The sequence below is a fragment of the Falco peregrinus genome, chromosome 8, assembly GCF_023634155.1.
Source record: "Falco peregrinus isolate bFalPer1 chromosome 8, bFalPer1.pri, whole genome shotgun sequence".
In the NCBI taxonomy this organism is placed as follows: domain Eukaryota; kingdom Metazoa; phylum Chordata; class Aves; order Falconiformes; family Falconidae; genus Falco; species Falco peregrinus.
This window is the reverse complement of record NC_073728.1, coordinates 53,026,343-53,043,904: the sequence shown is the minus strand read 5'-3', so window position 1 is coordinate 53,043,904 and position 17,562 is coordinate 53,026,343. Positions and strand designations below refer to the sequence as shown.

Here is a 17,562-nt window from a genome sequence, read left to right as displayed (position 1 = left end):
AAACTGGAGCTGTGTACAAACAAACCAAAATAAATGGAGTGCATCTTCCTCCTTCCCCAAGTGTGCTTCCTGCTTTCCAGGGCTACAGCTCATTACCACATAGTTTGTCAGAAGCTGAAAGCACTTCTTAAGTGATTGTGTGTAAATAAATCAGAATACACATTCTTGGCTGGGTTTTTCTTCCAGACTACCTAACTATGAGTTCTTGAGTGCAAGTGGTAGTACATGTGGTTGATGAAGTTGATGGCACCAAAAAAAGCAATTTTTGTTGCCAAACCAAGTCCATTTCTGCTGTGTTCTGCAAGGGTCTAACTTTTCCAAAGCTGACATTTGTATTTAAATCATTTTCATATTTTCCATCCAGCCTTTGCAGGTGAGCACTGCCACTCACCCCTGGAGTTTGCTCAGTACAAACTAACCTCTGAGTTTCGCATTAAAGAAAGCTTAACTTACAGCACCCTTTGAAAGCAGCTTTTAAATCTGTGTGCCTCTTCCCCTTTGAGCTTGCATAACGTGGCTGCTCTCTGCCTTAGTAACTGTGCAGGATCTGAACATATGCTGACCATTTTCAGCTCTTTTTTTATTTCTCTTCTGACTTTAAAGCCAAAGACTTCCAGCTACTGTGCAACAAGCTAGTCTTGTCCAGAGAAACTGTAACGACTGTGGTAACTGGGACCAGTTTCTTTGGGGAGAGGGGTGTGAGAAGAGGGGACGTTTGGACTGGTTTTAGCAAGGTTTAGCAGTTTGGAGGCTGTGACCACAAATACAGTTTTCTGCATGGCTGGGGGGAGCCAAGTATATTGGATATTAAAAAATGGGATGGAACATATGCCAATCTGTGTAACCCATCTTATACAGACAGGGTTCATCAAATCTAATGAAAAACTATTGGGACTCCCAGCTTAAGTTATAAATGAGCGTATTCCAAAAAACAGTGAAATGTACCTGATTATCGATGTGATTAATGAGAAGGCCTGTCAAAACCTATCACCTGGGCCTTTCTGCCAATAAGAGATTTTTCCAGCTACTTGACACCAGCAAAGATATTTATTTGGCTTAGTGTCTAAAGAATTAGTTCCCTGTTTTGTTTGGGTTTTTTTTTCCTACCGAAGCATATATTGTGTTTGCAACTAAGCTGCTAAACCGCAATACTGTATAGAGGGAGGTCACTTTAAATAATTCAAACCAGAGCTAATATACAATTAACTTTTAGTTCTGTCGTTCTGTCCTCACCATTTAGGGAACAGATTTGCCTTTGCTCTTTTAATTGCTTAAAAAATGTTGTTGGTAATACAGAAAGTTACACAAAGGTGAGGTGAGACCTCATCAGGAAATTTGTCTTTTATCCAAAAAAAATTTCTTAACACAAACAATATCTAGCTTTTTAACTTCCAGGCACCACATTAACACTAGTAGTGGCACTAGAAATATTGCCAGACAGACTGAACAGCAATTAATTTTGGCTGTTGCATCTTAATGTAGATCGTGAGAAATCTTTTCTTGCATCTGCCTTTTGCAAAAGGGTGTTAAATTGCAGTTTAGGTCAGTAATTGATTGAATCACAGACTTCTGAGCCCCGAATTGATTTTTACCAGTTAGGTTTTTTTAAACCTCAGAATATTGCTTTGCTGAAGAAATTTTAACATGCTGGAATTCCAGGTGGAAAGTAGACATGGGCTTTCTGAAATATAAAGAGCAAGATCTATGAAAACACAGTCTCAGAGAGGAGAATGTGACCCTGCTCAGGGACAAGTGAGTGTTTGATTGCTGAGAGCTCTTTGCAGCTGAGTCAGAGCTCCACATGCCTTCTTCCTTCCTTCAAGCACAGTCTCTGTTTTAAGAGAGCTTTTCTTTGCAGGGAGGGGGAGGTTGGACTTAACTGCGTATCTTAATTTAGGGATGAAAGGAGAGTGGGAGAGGAGGAAATAGCGCTTTCCTACAATGATGGGTTTATGTGCGCCAAGACAGCAGGAGCAGTGCTTTGGGCTTCAGTTCCCGGAAAAGGCAAGGCTTTCTTCTGCTTCATTAACAATTTATTAAATGTGCCTGCACCAAAAGGCATTGCTGTATGTGGGTTTAAGTGAACGAACAGGAAGGTGACCTGTGATTGTGTTGTTTGAATTATTCAGTCACAGTGAGATGAAGAATAAATATATCATACGGTCTTCAGCTTCTCCCAAAGAGCTGGCCTAGCTACAAGCAGGAATACCAGGGCAGTTGTTCTGTGTTTGTTGGCTCTAGCATGACCGGAAAAGAGCTGTCATACTAACTCTGGTTAGAAAAGACCTTTCACGGTTTCCTGAGACAGGCAAAGTCGTCTGCCTGCTCCTGAGCCAGCTGCAGTGCCTGGAGAACTTGTGAACTGCTTACAACTGACTCTGGCTGTGCCAGGATTCTTTCACCAGTAGAAAAAGACACTTCTCACCCCAAACCTGAAGCTAAGCAGCGACCAAATGTTTGTCTAGAAGTACAATAGCAACTGTTCATCCCAGTCATAGAGATGCTATGAACAACTTCATGGTTTTATAACCAAAATGCTTTTAGGATGCAGTACAAAATTAAGAACTTAATAGTTAAAACAGGCTGTAGTTTAAAACACCAGTGGTACAAAGAAGCTTGTCCTAGCTGAGCCACTTGCTGGAATGACTTTGGTCAGATCACTCAATCACCTCATCTGGTAATCCACACAGGGGGGAAAAAAAAAATCAAATTGAAGAAAAATTCTGTCTCACCAGCTACCTGCTTTTGTAGACTACAGTTGTCTTCTGTTTCTTGGGTAAGGCCCATGTTGATGCCCAAAGGCCAATCTTGCTTTAACATAATCACACAAATCTCGGAAAGGTACTCAGTTGTGAACCAGAACTTTGATGCAAGATCTTAATGACTTTGGCATATTTAGGAGTACCATAGAAATGCTGTTAAATTTCTTTATGCAGGATTGAGTTCTTCTTAGAATGAGATGTTTACATTTTCCCCCAGCTATTTTTTTTTTTTTTTTTTTTTTTTTTTGTATTTTCTGTGAATGTGTTCAAAACTGCTTCCCCTGCCCCAATTCAGTTTTGGAAATGTGATTGTGAAAATAGCATCTTTTGGTTTATGGTGATGGTGTTTAACCTGCCTTGAGCTGTTGTCGGATTGTAAGAGATAAGGGCCATACCTCCACGGGGTAGGTTCAGACTTTGGTATCATTTCTGTTCTGAACACTGTCACCTGCAGTGTCATGCAAGGCAAATGTCTTGATCTGTATGTCCTCCATTTGTGCAGCATAAACACTGCTTGTCTCTTTCTGTGAAGGACTTGCATAGGGCTTTGCTCCTTATGTTTCTGTACTTTTACTGCTTCAGTATGGCTTAGCAACAAAGCCTGAATTAAATTCTGGCTGTTGCGTTGTAGTGAGGAAACTTACACAATAGCAATAGTGATGATTGCGGTGCTGGGTAGAAACAGGGTTTTCAAACAAACAAAAGCACTTAGGAAAAGCAAAGAAACTAAGTAAGCGTTCATATGACTTTGCAGTTAGGTTCGGTTAGTTTAGAAATAGAAATACAAATGAAGATGAGTAGAATAAGATGTTTCTCATGACTTAAGATGGCTTGCTGAAACCACACACATGCAAGCAGGAATAGGTGTGGCATTTGCATGTTTTACTTGCATAGAATCATTTAGGTTGGAAAAGACCTTTAAGATCAAGTCCAGCCATTAACCCAGCACTGCCAAATTTACTGCAATGTAAGCCCGTACATTAACTGCAAAAAGTATGTAAAAAAAAAAAAAATCTGCAAATTGAGATCACATAAGATGAAACTGCTATGCAACACTAGTAGTTTAGAGATAATGTATCTTATAAAAGTCTAAAAATTACGGAAAATCAAATAAGCATGAAAATTATAATTGAACAGTAGTCTTGACTACTTCAGTTGCTCAGCTGGATTTCCTGTGTGCCAGCTATTGTCGTCACTTTCTCCCCACCGTGAGTGCACACAAAGCTCCCAGCAAAACAAAATCCATTGCCTTAGAGAGTCTAGTAAAAGTAGAAGGCTATTTGAAAGGTAGTGTGTAGTCTGTGGATGCAGACCTAGGGTAGGCTTCAACTTGTCCAAACTTCTTCTGCTTGTTCTTTGGGAAATTATTCTACAATTCTGCATTGAAGCCAGGGGGAAATAGTGTTTTTCTTGAAAAACTGACCATCATCCTCCTTTGTCTTGTCTTGCCAGGAGCTCAGTTAGCTTGTGTTTAGCCAACACCAAAGTTGTTACCTCAGCTTCTTGTTTAATTTTATGCATTTTATCTATTCTGTCACCTCTATATAAACATGGTGTTTGTTTTTTTTTAAAAAAAGTCCTTTTGTTGGCCTTCCCCTTTTATAGGTGGTAGTGAGATTCATTTTCTAGAGTCAGAACGCATGTATAATACATATGTTAATAAAGCCTTTAGATTTTCTTAACTGTTCTACTGCGTGTATATTTAACAATGCTTGTTAAATAATAGCTGCTTAGAGCTCTTAGTAGTGTGAGTCCTGAAGAACTGTGGTTTTGAAAGTGAGTTACTGATGTGACATCCCATGATATTATGCTGAGGGTGTTTGCAGGCCAAATGTAAAGGCTGTAAAGTTGTATGCTTCAGATGGAACTCCTTAGTTTGCACGTGCAGATGCAGTCACAACGATTAATTTGTTTTTCTTTGTATCTATATACAGCTCTAGAAAGGGATTTTTAATAATTACAAACGAGTAGTTTGAACGTTGGCTTTCATTGTGCCTTTTGGTAGTCTAGGAAACTGGCCAGTTATAATATTCTGGATTGTTTATAGAGCTGTAGCTGCATCAAAAATGACCAGAACTGAAACTTTTATGTTAAAAAATTGAAAGTTGGCAGCATCAGTTATATTCAAGCATTATGTACAGGGGAGACCAGTGCTTTTGTTGTGAGCTGTTAAAAACTTGGATGCTTCAAGAGCTTATAACTGAGGAAATGAGGTGCTTCTGGATAGCTGTAACCACATAGAACCATGACTGACTGCAGCCACTGGCGCTTCATCAGGGCTGCCTGAACAAACCATTCAGAACCAGCACGGTCATCTGTGTTCAACCTCAAAGCTGACAGTAACTACATCACAATTGGAATTTTAAAAATTTGTGTTCAAAGCCTAAATATTCAACAAACTGCAAAGATTCCTACAGCATTTACCTTAAATTAGTAGATGAATTTACCTTAAATTAGTAGATTAGTAAATTAGTAGAGCCGGACTCTGTTGTTGGGTATAATTCAGTGGGGATCTGCCCTCCGCTTAACATTTAACGCGTTATCTTTCCTTTTTGTTGTAGGCAAACTGAAGGATCTCGGGAATTTGGTTCTCCGCCCCTTTGGCCTGTCAACAGAAAATTTCCAGATAAAACAGGATTCATCAACTGGTTCATACTCCATCAATTTTGTTCAAAATCCAAACAACAATAGATAACATGGATTCAATCTAGTTCTGCTGGCTTTTAGGCTTCGTGACCGTGTGCTTGCACATACCAATAAAAGGATCCAGCAAACATTCTTCACACGCCCCAAGTGAAGATAAGACTCAAGCATATTCATTTCTCTGCTTGTGAAATTACTTACAACGTGGATGTAAAGCAGGTCATTTGACTTCCCTTAGTGGTTAACTGTGTCCACTGTGTGACTTTTTTGAATGTTTTTCTTTTTCTTCCCTTGCAGTGTTTGGCTTATCCAACAGTCAGGTTCATTATTTTGGCCCACTCAATGCTGGTAACAAAATTCTAGAAAGCAATTCAGTTGAATCAAAATGCTCACGCACTTGTAGCCAAGAACAAAGCCTAATGGTGTCTTGGGGAATTAATGAATCTAGCAGAAGCACTTCTCCACACTCAGCAGGTGGATATGACTGACAGCATGCATGGAAGCAAGCCAGCCTCTTCTGTGGAATAATTTCTCTTTGTAATAAAGGCTTAGTATTTCTGTTGGTTTGGTTTGTGAAGTTCTTGCCTTATTTGAATCCTTCCCGTGGTGGTGGTGTTAAAAGTGTGTATAGCCACCCACAGATAACGTACTTGCAGGACATTAATTTGAAGCATTTGATTTTTTTTTTTTTTATTCTTGCTTATAGCAATATTGGTAAGTTAACCTCAGGCCACCCTTACACCACAGTTTTACTTTTTATTCATCTTTCTGAAGGCAGCAAGGAAATTTTGTGCCTATATATATACACGCTTTGTAATGGTACCATAACATTAATTAAATTTGCCTGTCTGAGATTCATTCATATTACAGATACCCATAACTGCAACCAAATAAGTGATGTTAAAGGTGACTGTAATGATCTTCATAGTATAGTAGGCTGTGAAATGTGTGTATTTCTATACACACACATATATAGGTGATGTTGAAGTAGTTCATTCAGATTTTGGAGAAGGGGGTATCTTTTGTAATTACTACTTAGTGTTTCTTAGATTGATGCTGAAATGTTTACCTTGGAGGCAGATTTTTCAGTTGTCTCCATGCAGATTTCAATACATGATTTACTTAAATAGTTAGTGGTGGCTGTCTGTTGGCTATTGGTTGTCATCTTGAATTTATTTCAGGAAGTTTCTTTGTGTGCTTAAGGACTGAAATTAAGTAGCTCCAGTCTTTACACTAATATGCCTGAAAGGAATAGTCTCTCAAGCTGAGGTGTTCTTGGTGCTTTATTTTCATTTTTGTCTCTGTAGCTGGGGGGGGTGGGCAGTGTGTGTGTGATTTCTCTTTAACTGTGTCCTGCTGCATTTTCAGTTTTGGTTACCTGTTTGTTCGTGAACAAGTCTGCAGTGAGTGTGTATTAAGTCTATGGGAATTAAAATGTCGTTGTCAAAAGAAGAGAGAAGCCCTAATTCACAGTGAGGCCTGTGCAGCCTTTAGCATCTTCTGCATAATTAAAATCTCACTTAAGTAAATAACAGCAAACAGTCTCCAGGATCTCCAAGTGCTGAACCTGTAACTGTGCCGTGCTTTACTGGAGTAAAGTTTCTAATGTGCAAAGCTGAATTTTCTTTACTAGTCAAGTTTGGGCAGAGGGGTAGGTGGGCCGATGGGGGGGTTTAAAGAAAGATGTCGCTCCTCGGAGCGGCCACAGCGCTGCCAGGGACGGGTTTGCCAGCCAGAGGCTGCAGGATCCAGGCAGAGGGCTGAGCTCTCCCAGGGCAGGTGGTACCAGGGCGTGTGCTGGGAGAAAAGTGTGCTCACCCCCAAGGGGCTGTGCAGGTCCAGATGCGTTAATTAGCTGTAAACCCACTCTGCTTTCAGAAGAGAGTTCTTCAGATTTGGGGAAGGCTTCTGGGGTTGGGTGGACTGTTAGGAGAGATTATTAACCTCCCGAAAACTGGGATTCTACAGAGCAGAGCTTCAGAGGGCTGAAGGCTGTAAGTGGGGCTTGAGCCCAGCAGCGCGCAGGTACGCCTGGCTCCCGCGCCCCTGCAGCCCCAGGGCAGGACGGCAGAGGTGGCAGCCCAGACAACCCAGGCTGGGAGCAGCGGGTGGCCCTGGGAGCGGTGCAGTGCACCTGGAGCCAGGCGGTCCTCTGACCCTCGAGTTCCAGGAGCTAACTTCCCGCAGGGTCGGAAGGGTGGGGAAGGGAGTGCGTCAGGGCTTTTTTCTCATTTACCAACATTAGCGCTAGTCCCGTGTCGCTGGATGTGAAGCAGATCGGTCTGTGCCCTGGGTTTCACCCAACTGCAACATATATATATATATATATTATATGTCCACACCCTTGGGACATATGTAAATGGAACCACTTTGAAGCTACTATGGATACTTTAAATTTTCTATATATCTTTATTATTACCAATTAATTGCTATCTTTATGCATTCACTGTATGTATATCTGGTATTTACCAAGTGTAGGGCTGTTGTGCAAAGTTAAAAGCAGGGGCTTTTAGCAACCTGCTGTTTGTCATACAAATGAGTTCAGTGACAGATTTTCTTTTGTTCTGTTCCTGCTCCACATCTTTCAAGGGCTGGGCTGGAGAGCTGCACACATGCCTCCTTGGGTGGAGGCCGGTTAGCTTATTCTGGAAAATAAAAGCACGACAAAACTTCTGAAATTACTACCGGCTGTGCAAACACAACAGCAAGTGCAACTTCCCTGCTGGATGCCTGATGTGTACCTGTAGCTTTTAAACGAAGGGAAGAACAAATGAAGCTGAAGGATTGCAGCTCATTTGCTTTCCACACTTGGGTTTGTAATTTCATTGCCTTGTGTGAAAGGCAGGTTAGTGTCACAGGAAATTGGGCACACGGTCACTGAGGACTCAAATCTATAGGTCGTACCTACTCGAAGTGCCACTCTTTCAGATAACACATTGCAGAGGTTTCTGGTTTATCTGCCATTACAGCAAGTTCTCCTCTAGGTAAAATTCCAGTTAATTGCCTGAAAGAAGTCCTTTTGCATTGTCCAAATCCTGAACGATTGCATGTATTTTGCTTTTTATTTTTAAAAGATGTTTTTAATGTCTAAACTAGTTATTACAGCTGCCACCAGAAGGGTAATTGGTATTTCCTTCTGGTGTCATTGGCCACAGTTCCACCACGGTGCCAGGGTGTAGTCACACAAGTTGGGCTTCAACCTCTAGTAGGAACAAAATGTTTTATGAAACATAATCTTTTAAATGTAAGTGCTCTTAAACTACTACGTTCCTTACTAATTTGTTCCAACAATTACTCACCTTTATTGTAACTAGCATGTCCCTTTTTTCCACTTTGAGGTGTCTGTCCTCAGCTCCCAGCTTTTGTTCCTTCTTACTCTGCCTGCCGAATAAAAACCCTGTTAGTACCTGGGCTGTTCTCCCTGAACGTGTTTGCACAGTAACCAAGGGGCCTGTTGGTCTTCAGAAGCTGACAGACAGGGCCGCTTTCAGTCTCTCCCTACAAAGAACTTTCCAGGACTTCCGTAATGTTTGTGTCGCAGACCTTCCATTTTTTGACATTTAGGAAGGGATACGAGAACTGACAGATTTATTTCCCTTCTGCTCTCTACAGAAGGCGTCCCATTCTTACTTCATTGTTTATACCCTCCAAGATTGTCTTAACCCTTTTGGCAGCAGATGAGCACAGTTTTACACCTCCCCGGGGCTGTTTCTGGGACATGGGCTCCCCTGTCCTGTGGCTGCAGGTGACGTTTTCTGCCTTGTGCTAACGCAGCTAAATGCACCATGAGGTCCCGCTTGCTGAGCAGTGTCTGCTTCCCCGTGTTGTCCCACCCTGCTGGTGCTTACCAGCGTTTTCAGGAGTGACTTTAGATTTGCTTTTCAGTCTCTTGACGAAAGTGTCAACTAGTATGCGGGCTAGCGGGGATTTGAGCGGAATCCCTCAGGAAACATGGCTGTTTGAAGGACAGTGGCAAACAGATCTGTCAGGCGGACAAGCTTCATCCACAGGTGTATCATTTGTTTTATCTTGTAGATAGTTATCTGTAAATACTACGCATACTGCAGGGTGCCATGCCAGGTAATGCGTCTTTATAATTAGACTTACTAAGCCTGGTTGAATGACAAGGTCTATTTTTAATGGATTTTAATTGCATGTTTGCCTTTAATTCTTTATTAATGGATTTCTGATCCTGTTTTCGGATTCCTAGCCCAGGTGTCAGATTAACCAGCCTGTGTTTACCTGGGGTTTCCTCTCTGTTGCTCCACTGTCCTGTCACTGTATCCAGTGTACATTAAAGGCGAATGGGTGACCCCGCTGGCTGTTTTAGGTGAAATATCTGGGCTTATTTTCAGTCCTGCCTGGTTGCTAATAATGGCAATTTCATCATACCACTTGCTTTAACTTGAGAAATACCAAACACCACTACTTTTATGGTCTGCAACAGGCCCCCACCATGTTTTGGGCACTGCTTTTCTTCCTAATAGATTAAAATTTCTCTTGTATCATCCTCATCTTTGTTAGCCATGTTTTTTATAAGCTTTCCTTATCGAGATTATATTCTCTTACATCAAGTTTATCACAACTATTTATTCTTCCCATATGCATTAGATTTATTTTTTTAATTGCTACCTTCGTATCACTGTTGAACCTCCTGGTTATATAGCCAAGGACTACCTCATGTTGCAGTTTTAGAATAATTTTGTATTTCCTTTGTCTAGCATCTTAGAAATATACATTCTTCTTTTTCATTTGCTTATTTCTAGTCAAGTGTATCCTATTTTTCCTTCTAGTTTTATGTTTCTAAAGCAGGGATAGAAATGGAAAAAATATGTATGTTTTTATGTGGGTAGCGTGCACAGTCCAGACTCTCTGTCTATAACCACCGACTTCCAGGACACTTGACTTTTGTCCCTAGACACTGTAAAATGGCTCAAAGTAACATATCCAAGATACCGCATTAGAAGGCCCTTCTAGAAGTAATTTTCAGAAACTCCGATTGCCCAGTATGTCTCCAGCAGTTTATCTTTTCATTACAAGGGTGCCTGAAAAATAGCCCATCTGTTTTCTGGGGGCCATTAGTTCTGTTTCCTGAGCTTTGTTATCACGCTCATCCATACGCACTCGGTAGCCATTTGAGTGTACAGTATTTAAAGCTGCTGCTTCTTCCTCTCCTTACTCCGCCCCTCCTGAACAGGTAATACCCACTAATTACCAGTCCAGTCAGTTGAGTCATTCTGCTACATTACCATATCCTAAAGCTTATATCATTTTTTTCCTCATTTGTGAAACACTGCAAACCGCCTTATTTTAGAGGACTATTACAAGTAAGAATGAAGAACTAGAAACCCGTACGTGCTCTCTGATAATTCGGTATGAGATATTTACAACACTGAATTTCAGATTGTATCACTGTTGTTACCTCTACCTCTTCCTCTTCATGCGTGATAGGAGTGGGATACCCAAGGGAGATGTCTTCACCCTCCACTTCTCTGCCGCCACTCAAGCCAGCTCCACCTCCCGGATCAAACCTGGACACAGAGGAGGTTCAGAGTGGGTGTTCGGGTTAGCGTAAACCCCACGTTACTAAAACATCCAGCAGGTGAGCTGCCCCAGCAGGGCTGGACTCAGCCGCTCAAAACAACCTTCCCCACGATGGAGATCTCCATGCCAGAAATCCAAGATGTGGCGTGAAGTACAGCCCTTTCCAGCGTCTGTCTGCATTTGTTCAGGGGATTGGAAGAAACGCTAAGGTCTTATAAATAACTTCACAGGGTTCCTGTAGTGTCCCGTACTCGGTAATTCAATCTGTTCTCCTTCCTGTGGTTATCCCTGGCAGCAGATGCTGGCTGGGTCTTTGTAACCTTCCCAGGCTCAGAGCTGCAGCTTGCATTTCGGCGCTTGCAGCGCCGTGCTCGGCGGTGGCTGACCCACAGGGCTTCCAAAATCAGTCTTTTGGAAACCTCTAAGCTGTATACCCAGCTTCCTGAGAAGGCAAACACTCAGCCCCAGAAAAAGCCTTGTCTTACCGTCTCCTCAGCAAAGCACAGCTACGGAGAAGGGCTCCACAAACCTTGTCAAGAGCCTGTTTATTTGGTGTCCCTTCGCCGCAGCAGGAGGGGCAATGCCCTCGGTTCTCTTCCTCCGAACACACACGCTGTGGCGCCCTGTCACGCAGCCCTCTGAGCAAACCCGGCGCAGCATCGCAACCAGGTCAGCAGAGGAACCACCCCGGGTTGGTTCTGTCACCCTGCCAGTGGCTGCCCTTTGGCTTTTTGCTCTTTCTGCCCTTGGCAGCGTGCAAGGCCCCGTCCCCTCTTTCTACCCACCACCTTACTCCTTCCCGCCTGCTCTCGCCTCCTGGCACGGCGGCCCTGTCCCCCTCCCCTGCGTGCATGGCACAGCCGCGCTGCTACCCGCTTCTGCGTGCTCTCACCTCCCCTCAGGACCCCGGCATTAAACCACAAACTGGGGTGGGCTCCCTCGGCTGCAGCTGGCACCCCACACGGGCCGTGCCAGCCCCACACGGGCCCAACTGCGCCGCCGCCACCGCACATCCCGGGCCGCGCAGCCCCGCTCGCTTCTCGCTTCTCCTGCCCCTTCTCCCAGGTCTCCAGCAGGACCAGCCCTCCGCTAGCAAGTTCATCCAGCTCCATCGAGCAAGGAACTCGCTCAGCCCACTTGTGACTGGCAGCGGCAGCGGTGGGCTGCACTGCGCCCAGTACAGCTGCCTGCCCTGAACTGGCCTTACTGGAGCACCCAGCTGAGGCAGGTGCCATAAAACAGAGGCCAGCCCGGCCCGTGGCAGATCAGGAGTAACCAGCAAAGTCCATCAGTTTCCCCCAGGAAAAGAACAACACCAGGTCCGCCAGATGAGCTCAGCTTGCAGGGTGCTTTCAAGGGGCATAAAACATGGGTACCCTGATCCACACGGCTCTGCCGAACCCCCCGGCGCGCAGAGCTGCTGGGAAAGGTGGCTTGGGCAAAAGGAGGTTTTTGCAGCTAATTCTGCATTCTGACTGTGAGAGTCCCAAGGCCTGACCTTCAGAGGAGCTGAACACCCGTAGTTCCCTCAACCTCACCAAAGACTTGGGGGATTTAGCATCTCTTAATGAAAAAACAGCTCTCCATTGATTCATATCATAAGATCTGTCTCCCAGAACACCAGCCCCACACGAGGCAGCAGGAGGCAACGCTCTGGAGTTCAGAAAAGGGGCTGTGGGACTGGACCCACGCCGTGCCCGTGACGTACTGTACACAGCACTGCCGATCCCTCCCAGCAGCCAGTACGCAGGGATGTGAAATCTCTCTCAGCTCGTCGTGTTGGGATATTTAGGATTTGATCAAGCACCCAGCTTTGAAGCTGATTTCTTCCGTCCTTGATTAGCACATTGCAGCACAAAACTTCCTTGACATCCACCTACCTCTGATTAGCACAGACAGAGCTGGAGAGAAAGGAGAAGCTGCTGGTCACCAGTTCCCAGGCTTTAATTAGCTGTGTTATTCCCAAGAGATTATTGCAACAGCCAGGCTCTGTTGCTGGCTGCTGCAGCCAAGAACCAATTATATCAAAGTGCCGCCTCCTTTTAACAGCAGGTAAGGATGTGTTGGGCACGTTTAATGTGCAGCCTTAATAAGTTGCTCATTCACAAGCTTTCCCTGTTTAGAAGAATCCCAGCGTCTTCTTGTTCAGCAACTTAATTTTTTAAACCTGTGCAGCCTCCTGCTCAAAAGGATGTAATTGCTGGGGAGTGTCTTTTATCGGCAGAGGCTCTGGGCAGTCCGCTTGGCTGCCAGGGCACAGTAAATTGTCAGGCTCTCGGCTGCTGTGGCATTCCGCCAGAGTCATTGCAGCCTACCCTGACAAAGCAAAGTCCTTTATAGATTAAAGGTCCCAAACCAACGGAAAGCTAAAATAAACCACATTTTTCTGATTCTGCATGTTTGGTGGTAATCCCCCCAGTTGCAAACCACACCATCTGCAGCTACAACTCCAGCCTGGAATCCCCGGACCTGCCTATTTCTCGTCTGCCAGTTCTCGTGAAGAGCATTTACAAAGCCAGTATTCCCTGAGCGGCCGCAGCAGAAACAGGTTTGCCTTTCCTAACCCGACAGAGACTGATGCTCTGGTCCTGGCTCCCAGTGCAGCCTGCACCACATCTGCCAGCTCCCTGCAGTGACTGGGTGGGTGCTGGTCTCCGGGTGCACAAGTGTGGGTCCCCCGCAGCTGCTGACCAAGACCCTGACCCTCCACCAGCCACAGTAAACGAGACTTGAAGCTCCCAGGCACTGGTCGTGCCCCTTCATCTGGGATAAACACACGTTGTCGGGTGGGTTTTTCCGTTCCATTTCTAACTTTGGCACGTGAGATGCAGCCGGTCCAGAGCGCAGCGGTGCGGGAGGTGCTGAGCACCCTCCCTGCAGACTGACACATCGGTGAACTGGGATGTCAGGAGGAGGGATGGTATTATCTAGTCTAAGCAGTAGCTCTGGAATAGCTTCCTAAATGTATTCCTGCATCGGTGCTGGCGAGTGCCAAGTGATAAAACAGGTCCCTGGGGAGGCAGCGGGGGGTGGGCTCTGCTTGCCTAATTGCATTTGAGCACAGCTTCTCACAAGCGCATCTATCTTCCTTTATCTCAGTGAAGACAGACACATTTCCATTTGCTCATTTGCCTGTAGCACTCCATCATAGGGCACTTTTCCACCTGAGGAAGGAAGAATTCAGTATTTGGAAACTTTGGAAAAGAAGGAGGCTGGAAGCTGATTTACTGCCTACGGCTACAGCCCTGACCTGCCCTTGAAGCTGCAGCTCGCTCTGTGCCGCATTGTACTTTTGTGTCCCTGCTGCAAGCTCAAATACAGCTGAGGCCACGGTACTTGCAGCCAGCAGCGAGTTTACTGAGCCAAGATGGGACTGATGGCTTCCGATACGATTTTGCAGTGTTAATGAAAAGGTGTACAAAGTACGGCCACCCCAGCCCCTGGTCTCACAGCTCATTTGCCATGTTGTCTTTTTAAAAGGCAAACAGAGCAAACTGAGTGAATCACGAAGGGATTATCCATATCCACCTGAACAGTATTAGTATTTCTGGAATCTTATATTTAGCATGGACCAGCCTTCATCCTTGTGCACTCTGCAGCCCTCAGCCCCTTCCTCCGATGGCTCAGAGTGCTTCAGTGTTTGGACGAGCCCTCCAGCAGGCACAGCCTGAGTTTAGTATTTAAGGACCAAGACAACCACATTTGGAAATTCCAGTCCCTAAGATCTTGAGATGTGGAGCTCTTAGCTGAAAATCTGGATTTTGAAATTACAGCTACCCCTCCTGGGCTTTACATATTTACCCCACATTCAGGCCAACCCAAAACCACCTGCAGGAACGTCCAGCCAGCCCACCATGGAGTGCCCATGGCTTGTGCTCCAAACCCAACACAGGAGTGAAAACAAAGACCACAAAAACACTCAAGGGAAAAGCAGGAGCAGATCATAAAAGCAGGCTACAGAATGCGAATAAAAAACAGCTGTATGACCCAGCAAACAACGTCATCCTTTCCCTACTGCCACCCAGCACAGGCTGGAGCTCACAGCGCTCTGCTTTCCGAAAGCCCTGCCTCCACTCGCCCTCCCTGCACAAAGAGGGAGAATGACAAATCCACCTACCATGACTTGAGCAAGGACAAGTGAGCAAGAGAAACAAAACAAAACAAAACAAAACAAAAACATGACAGTGATCAGCAGTTGATCCCACGGCCAGTACGCACACGGGCTTGTTTCTGCCCCGGCGGCTGCTCGGAGGCCTGCGGACGCTGCCGCCGCTGCTGCACTGCGCTGCTGCCAGCCTCGATGCCCACCTTCGCATTCGGCCATTTGAGTGCTGCTTTCCCTCTGACTGCACAGAGGGATGAGCTGCTTTGCAAAGCGGCTGGGGTTCTCTGCTGCACCACAGGTGCTCCTCACAACACACCACCACGCCTCACACCACAGAATCCTTCCAGCCTGGTGGCATTCCCAACTTTCCGGGAAGCGCAAAAGCATGAGAAGGACCTCGCCATGCAAATCTCAGCAGCCCCTTCCGCTCCTCGCAGCCTGGGGAGATGCTGTCGGTCAGGGAGAGTAGCCCAGGGAACACAAAGGTAACGTGAGCATCCCTTGTGTGACTTCCTTAACCCCAGGTAAGGCTTCAGGCAGGTGACTGCTTCCATCCTCGCCCTGTGCTCCTCACCACATACTGCTTAACAATAATGAGCATGTGACAGTGTCTGAATGTACTACAACATCTCTCTGTTGCTGATCTACCCAGTTTCCTTAAGAAACCTGCCCACTGGTCTCATCCTAAAAGAAATCTCGTTTCTTTGTCCCAATCCCTCACACTTTAGCTGGCAAGCCATGACAAAACCCTCCTGCACCAGGAGCGGCACAGAGCAGCTGCTCAGTGCACTTTTGCCCTCATTAAGTATCACCCTTTTGATGCTTCAGGGCAGCAGCAAACACCATTACTGAGCGGCATTGTGTAGGACTGGCTTCATCACTGAAGGTTGGGTTACTTTTATACTTTTGTCACCGAACTACTGGAGTGAAGATTAATCAATGGAGTAATTGCAGAACTCTGAAATCTGTCTGGCTAACCTCTCTTGTGGGCTTCGCAGTCACGCAGCAAATCCAGCAGACTCCCACAGTGAGACGCTACCAACACAATGTCACAAAGGAAAAGCCATTAGCGAGCAATTACATTTCAGCAGGATTTCCCCTCTCCACCACAGCCTAATGAGGATAACCAATTCAAGGGGAACTGCTGCAAGGATGAATGAATAATGAGAGAAAGAGGATGGGAGTTCCTGTAATCCGGACAGAATAAGAAACAACTCCATGAAGGCAAAGAAAAACACGTATGTTGGAGCTCTGCTCCAAGCAACAGACAGATGTGGACGTTCACTCACAGTTACAGGAGGCACCAGCTGGTTTCAGAAGCATCACAGAGGCCCAGGGCCAAGACCGCAGTCGCTACAAACACTGTACGTGCACATGATCACATCACTCCAGAAGTTAATTCAGTTTTGGGGAAAGACTTCTGACTATCGACAACAGGTCCCTGCAACAAAACACCTTACTTACAAAAGGGTTAGTACCTCTGTACCACCCAATAGTTCCTGACACGCTGTGCACCATAAAAAAAATTAATGCTACCTTGAAATAAGAACTTCCTAGAAGTCGAGTTCACCTGAGCAGATTATTTTTTGTTTAACCTAGGAACTCAACGAAAATGAGGATATCTTTTCTTTACAGTAATAAAAATGCAAGCGGGGGAAAAAAAAATCTAGATAAATGCTACCTTCTATTTAATGGCAGAGTGCAATTCTACAGATTCTGAGGTTTGAAGAAGTATTTGCCAACGTGGCCCTCGGGCCACAGTGGCAGAGATGGAGAGCTCTGGCGCAGGAGCCAGCGGGTACAGCACAACGTGCTCCCGCTCCTGCAGGCACCATGGCCAGGTAACGCAGCTCAGCGCAGGGCATTTCTTCCCTAAATGAGAAATACCCAATTCCACTTACCTGCAACGGACAGCCTTGGCTGAACCCGTTAGCATAGGAGCAAAAAGCAGCCAAAGAAAAGATCAGCAGGCAGCACGCAGGTAGCCCACGGCAAAGCACTTGTCCTGTGTCCCGGCTTGGTGCCTCGCTGCGACAGCAAGGACCTCGTCTGCTCACATGAGCTGTGCTGTGCCCAGCAGAGCTGGGGGAGCCCTGAGCTCACCCCCAGCTCTGCAGCTCGCTCGGCCCTCACCGACTGCGCTGGAATTGCGTCTGCAAGGGGCACAAACCTCCCATGACACCCACCTTCCTCCTCTACCAGGACCTAGTGCTTCTCAGTTGCAGCCACAGAACAGAGCCATCAAGGCTTCTTTGATTCTGTCTCTACAATGTACGCATAATCTTTTCTTGCTATTTACACAAAAAAAAGTTTTTTCCTATTGCTTGTGAGAAGCATCCAGCTGGTTGAGCATCACTTGGTATCTTTTGGCTGCTGTGGTGAAAGGTAAGGTTGGATAGAGGCTTGTCCACATGATAGACTTCCAGTAGTTGACTAGTAACCTCAGTTTAATCTTCCTTTAATTCAGAGGGGTGGGCAGGGGGGATTAACTTTTGGGCTTTTGGGTCA

General features: G+C 45.4%; 2 protein-coding genes across 5 annotated transcripts in view; one reads left to right on the top strand and one right to left on the bottom strand.

The window, feature by feature from the left end:
* TTC1 (tetratricopeptide repeat domain 1) overlaps positions 1–5,967 on the top strand; it is a 33,959-nt gene extending 27,992 nt beyond the window's left edge. Inside the window, exon 8 of the mRNA XM_005231722.4 lies at positions 5,324–5,967. Within this exon, the coding sequence (XP_005231779.1) occupies positions 5,324–5,457 (134 nt within the window). The 3' untranslated portion in view covers positions 5,458–5,967. The remainder of the gene's footprint in view (positions 1–5,323) is intronic.
* PWWP2A (PWWP domain containing 2A) overlaps positions 5,680–17,562 on the bottom strand; it is a 43,837-nt gene continuing 31,954 nt past the window's right edge. For 2 of the 4 annotated variants that reach the window (XR_008748529.1, XR_008748531.1), the window contains exons 3-5: positions 10,828–10,936; positions 8,705–8,786; positions 5,680–8,050 (exon numbers count right to left, since the gene is read on the bottom strand). The gene's annotated coding sequence lies outside the window, so the exon portion shown is untranslated. The remainder of the gene's footprint in view (positions 8,051–8,704; positions 8,787–10,827; positions 10,937–17,562) is intronic. The other 2 variants (XR_008748530.1, XR_008748532.1) reach the window with 1 other exon arrangement.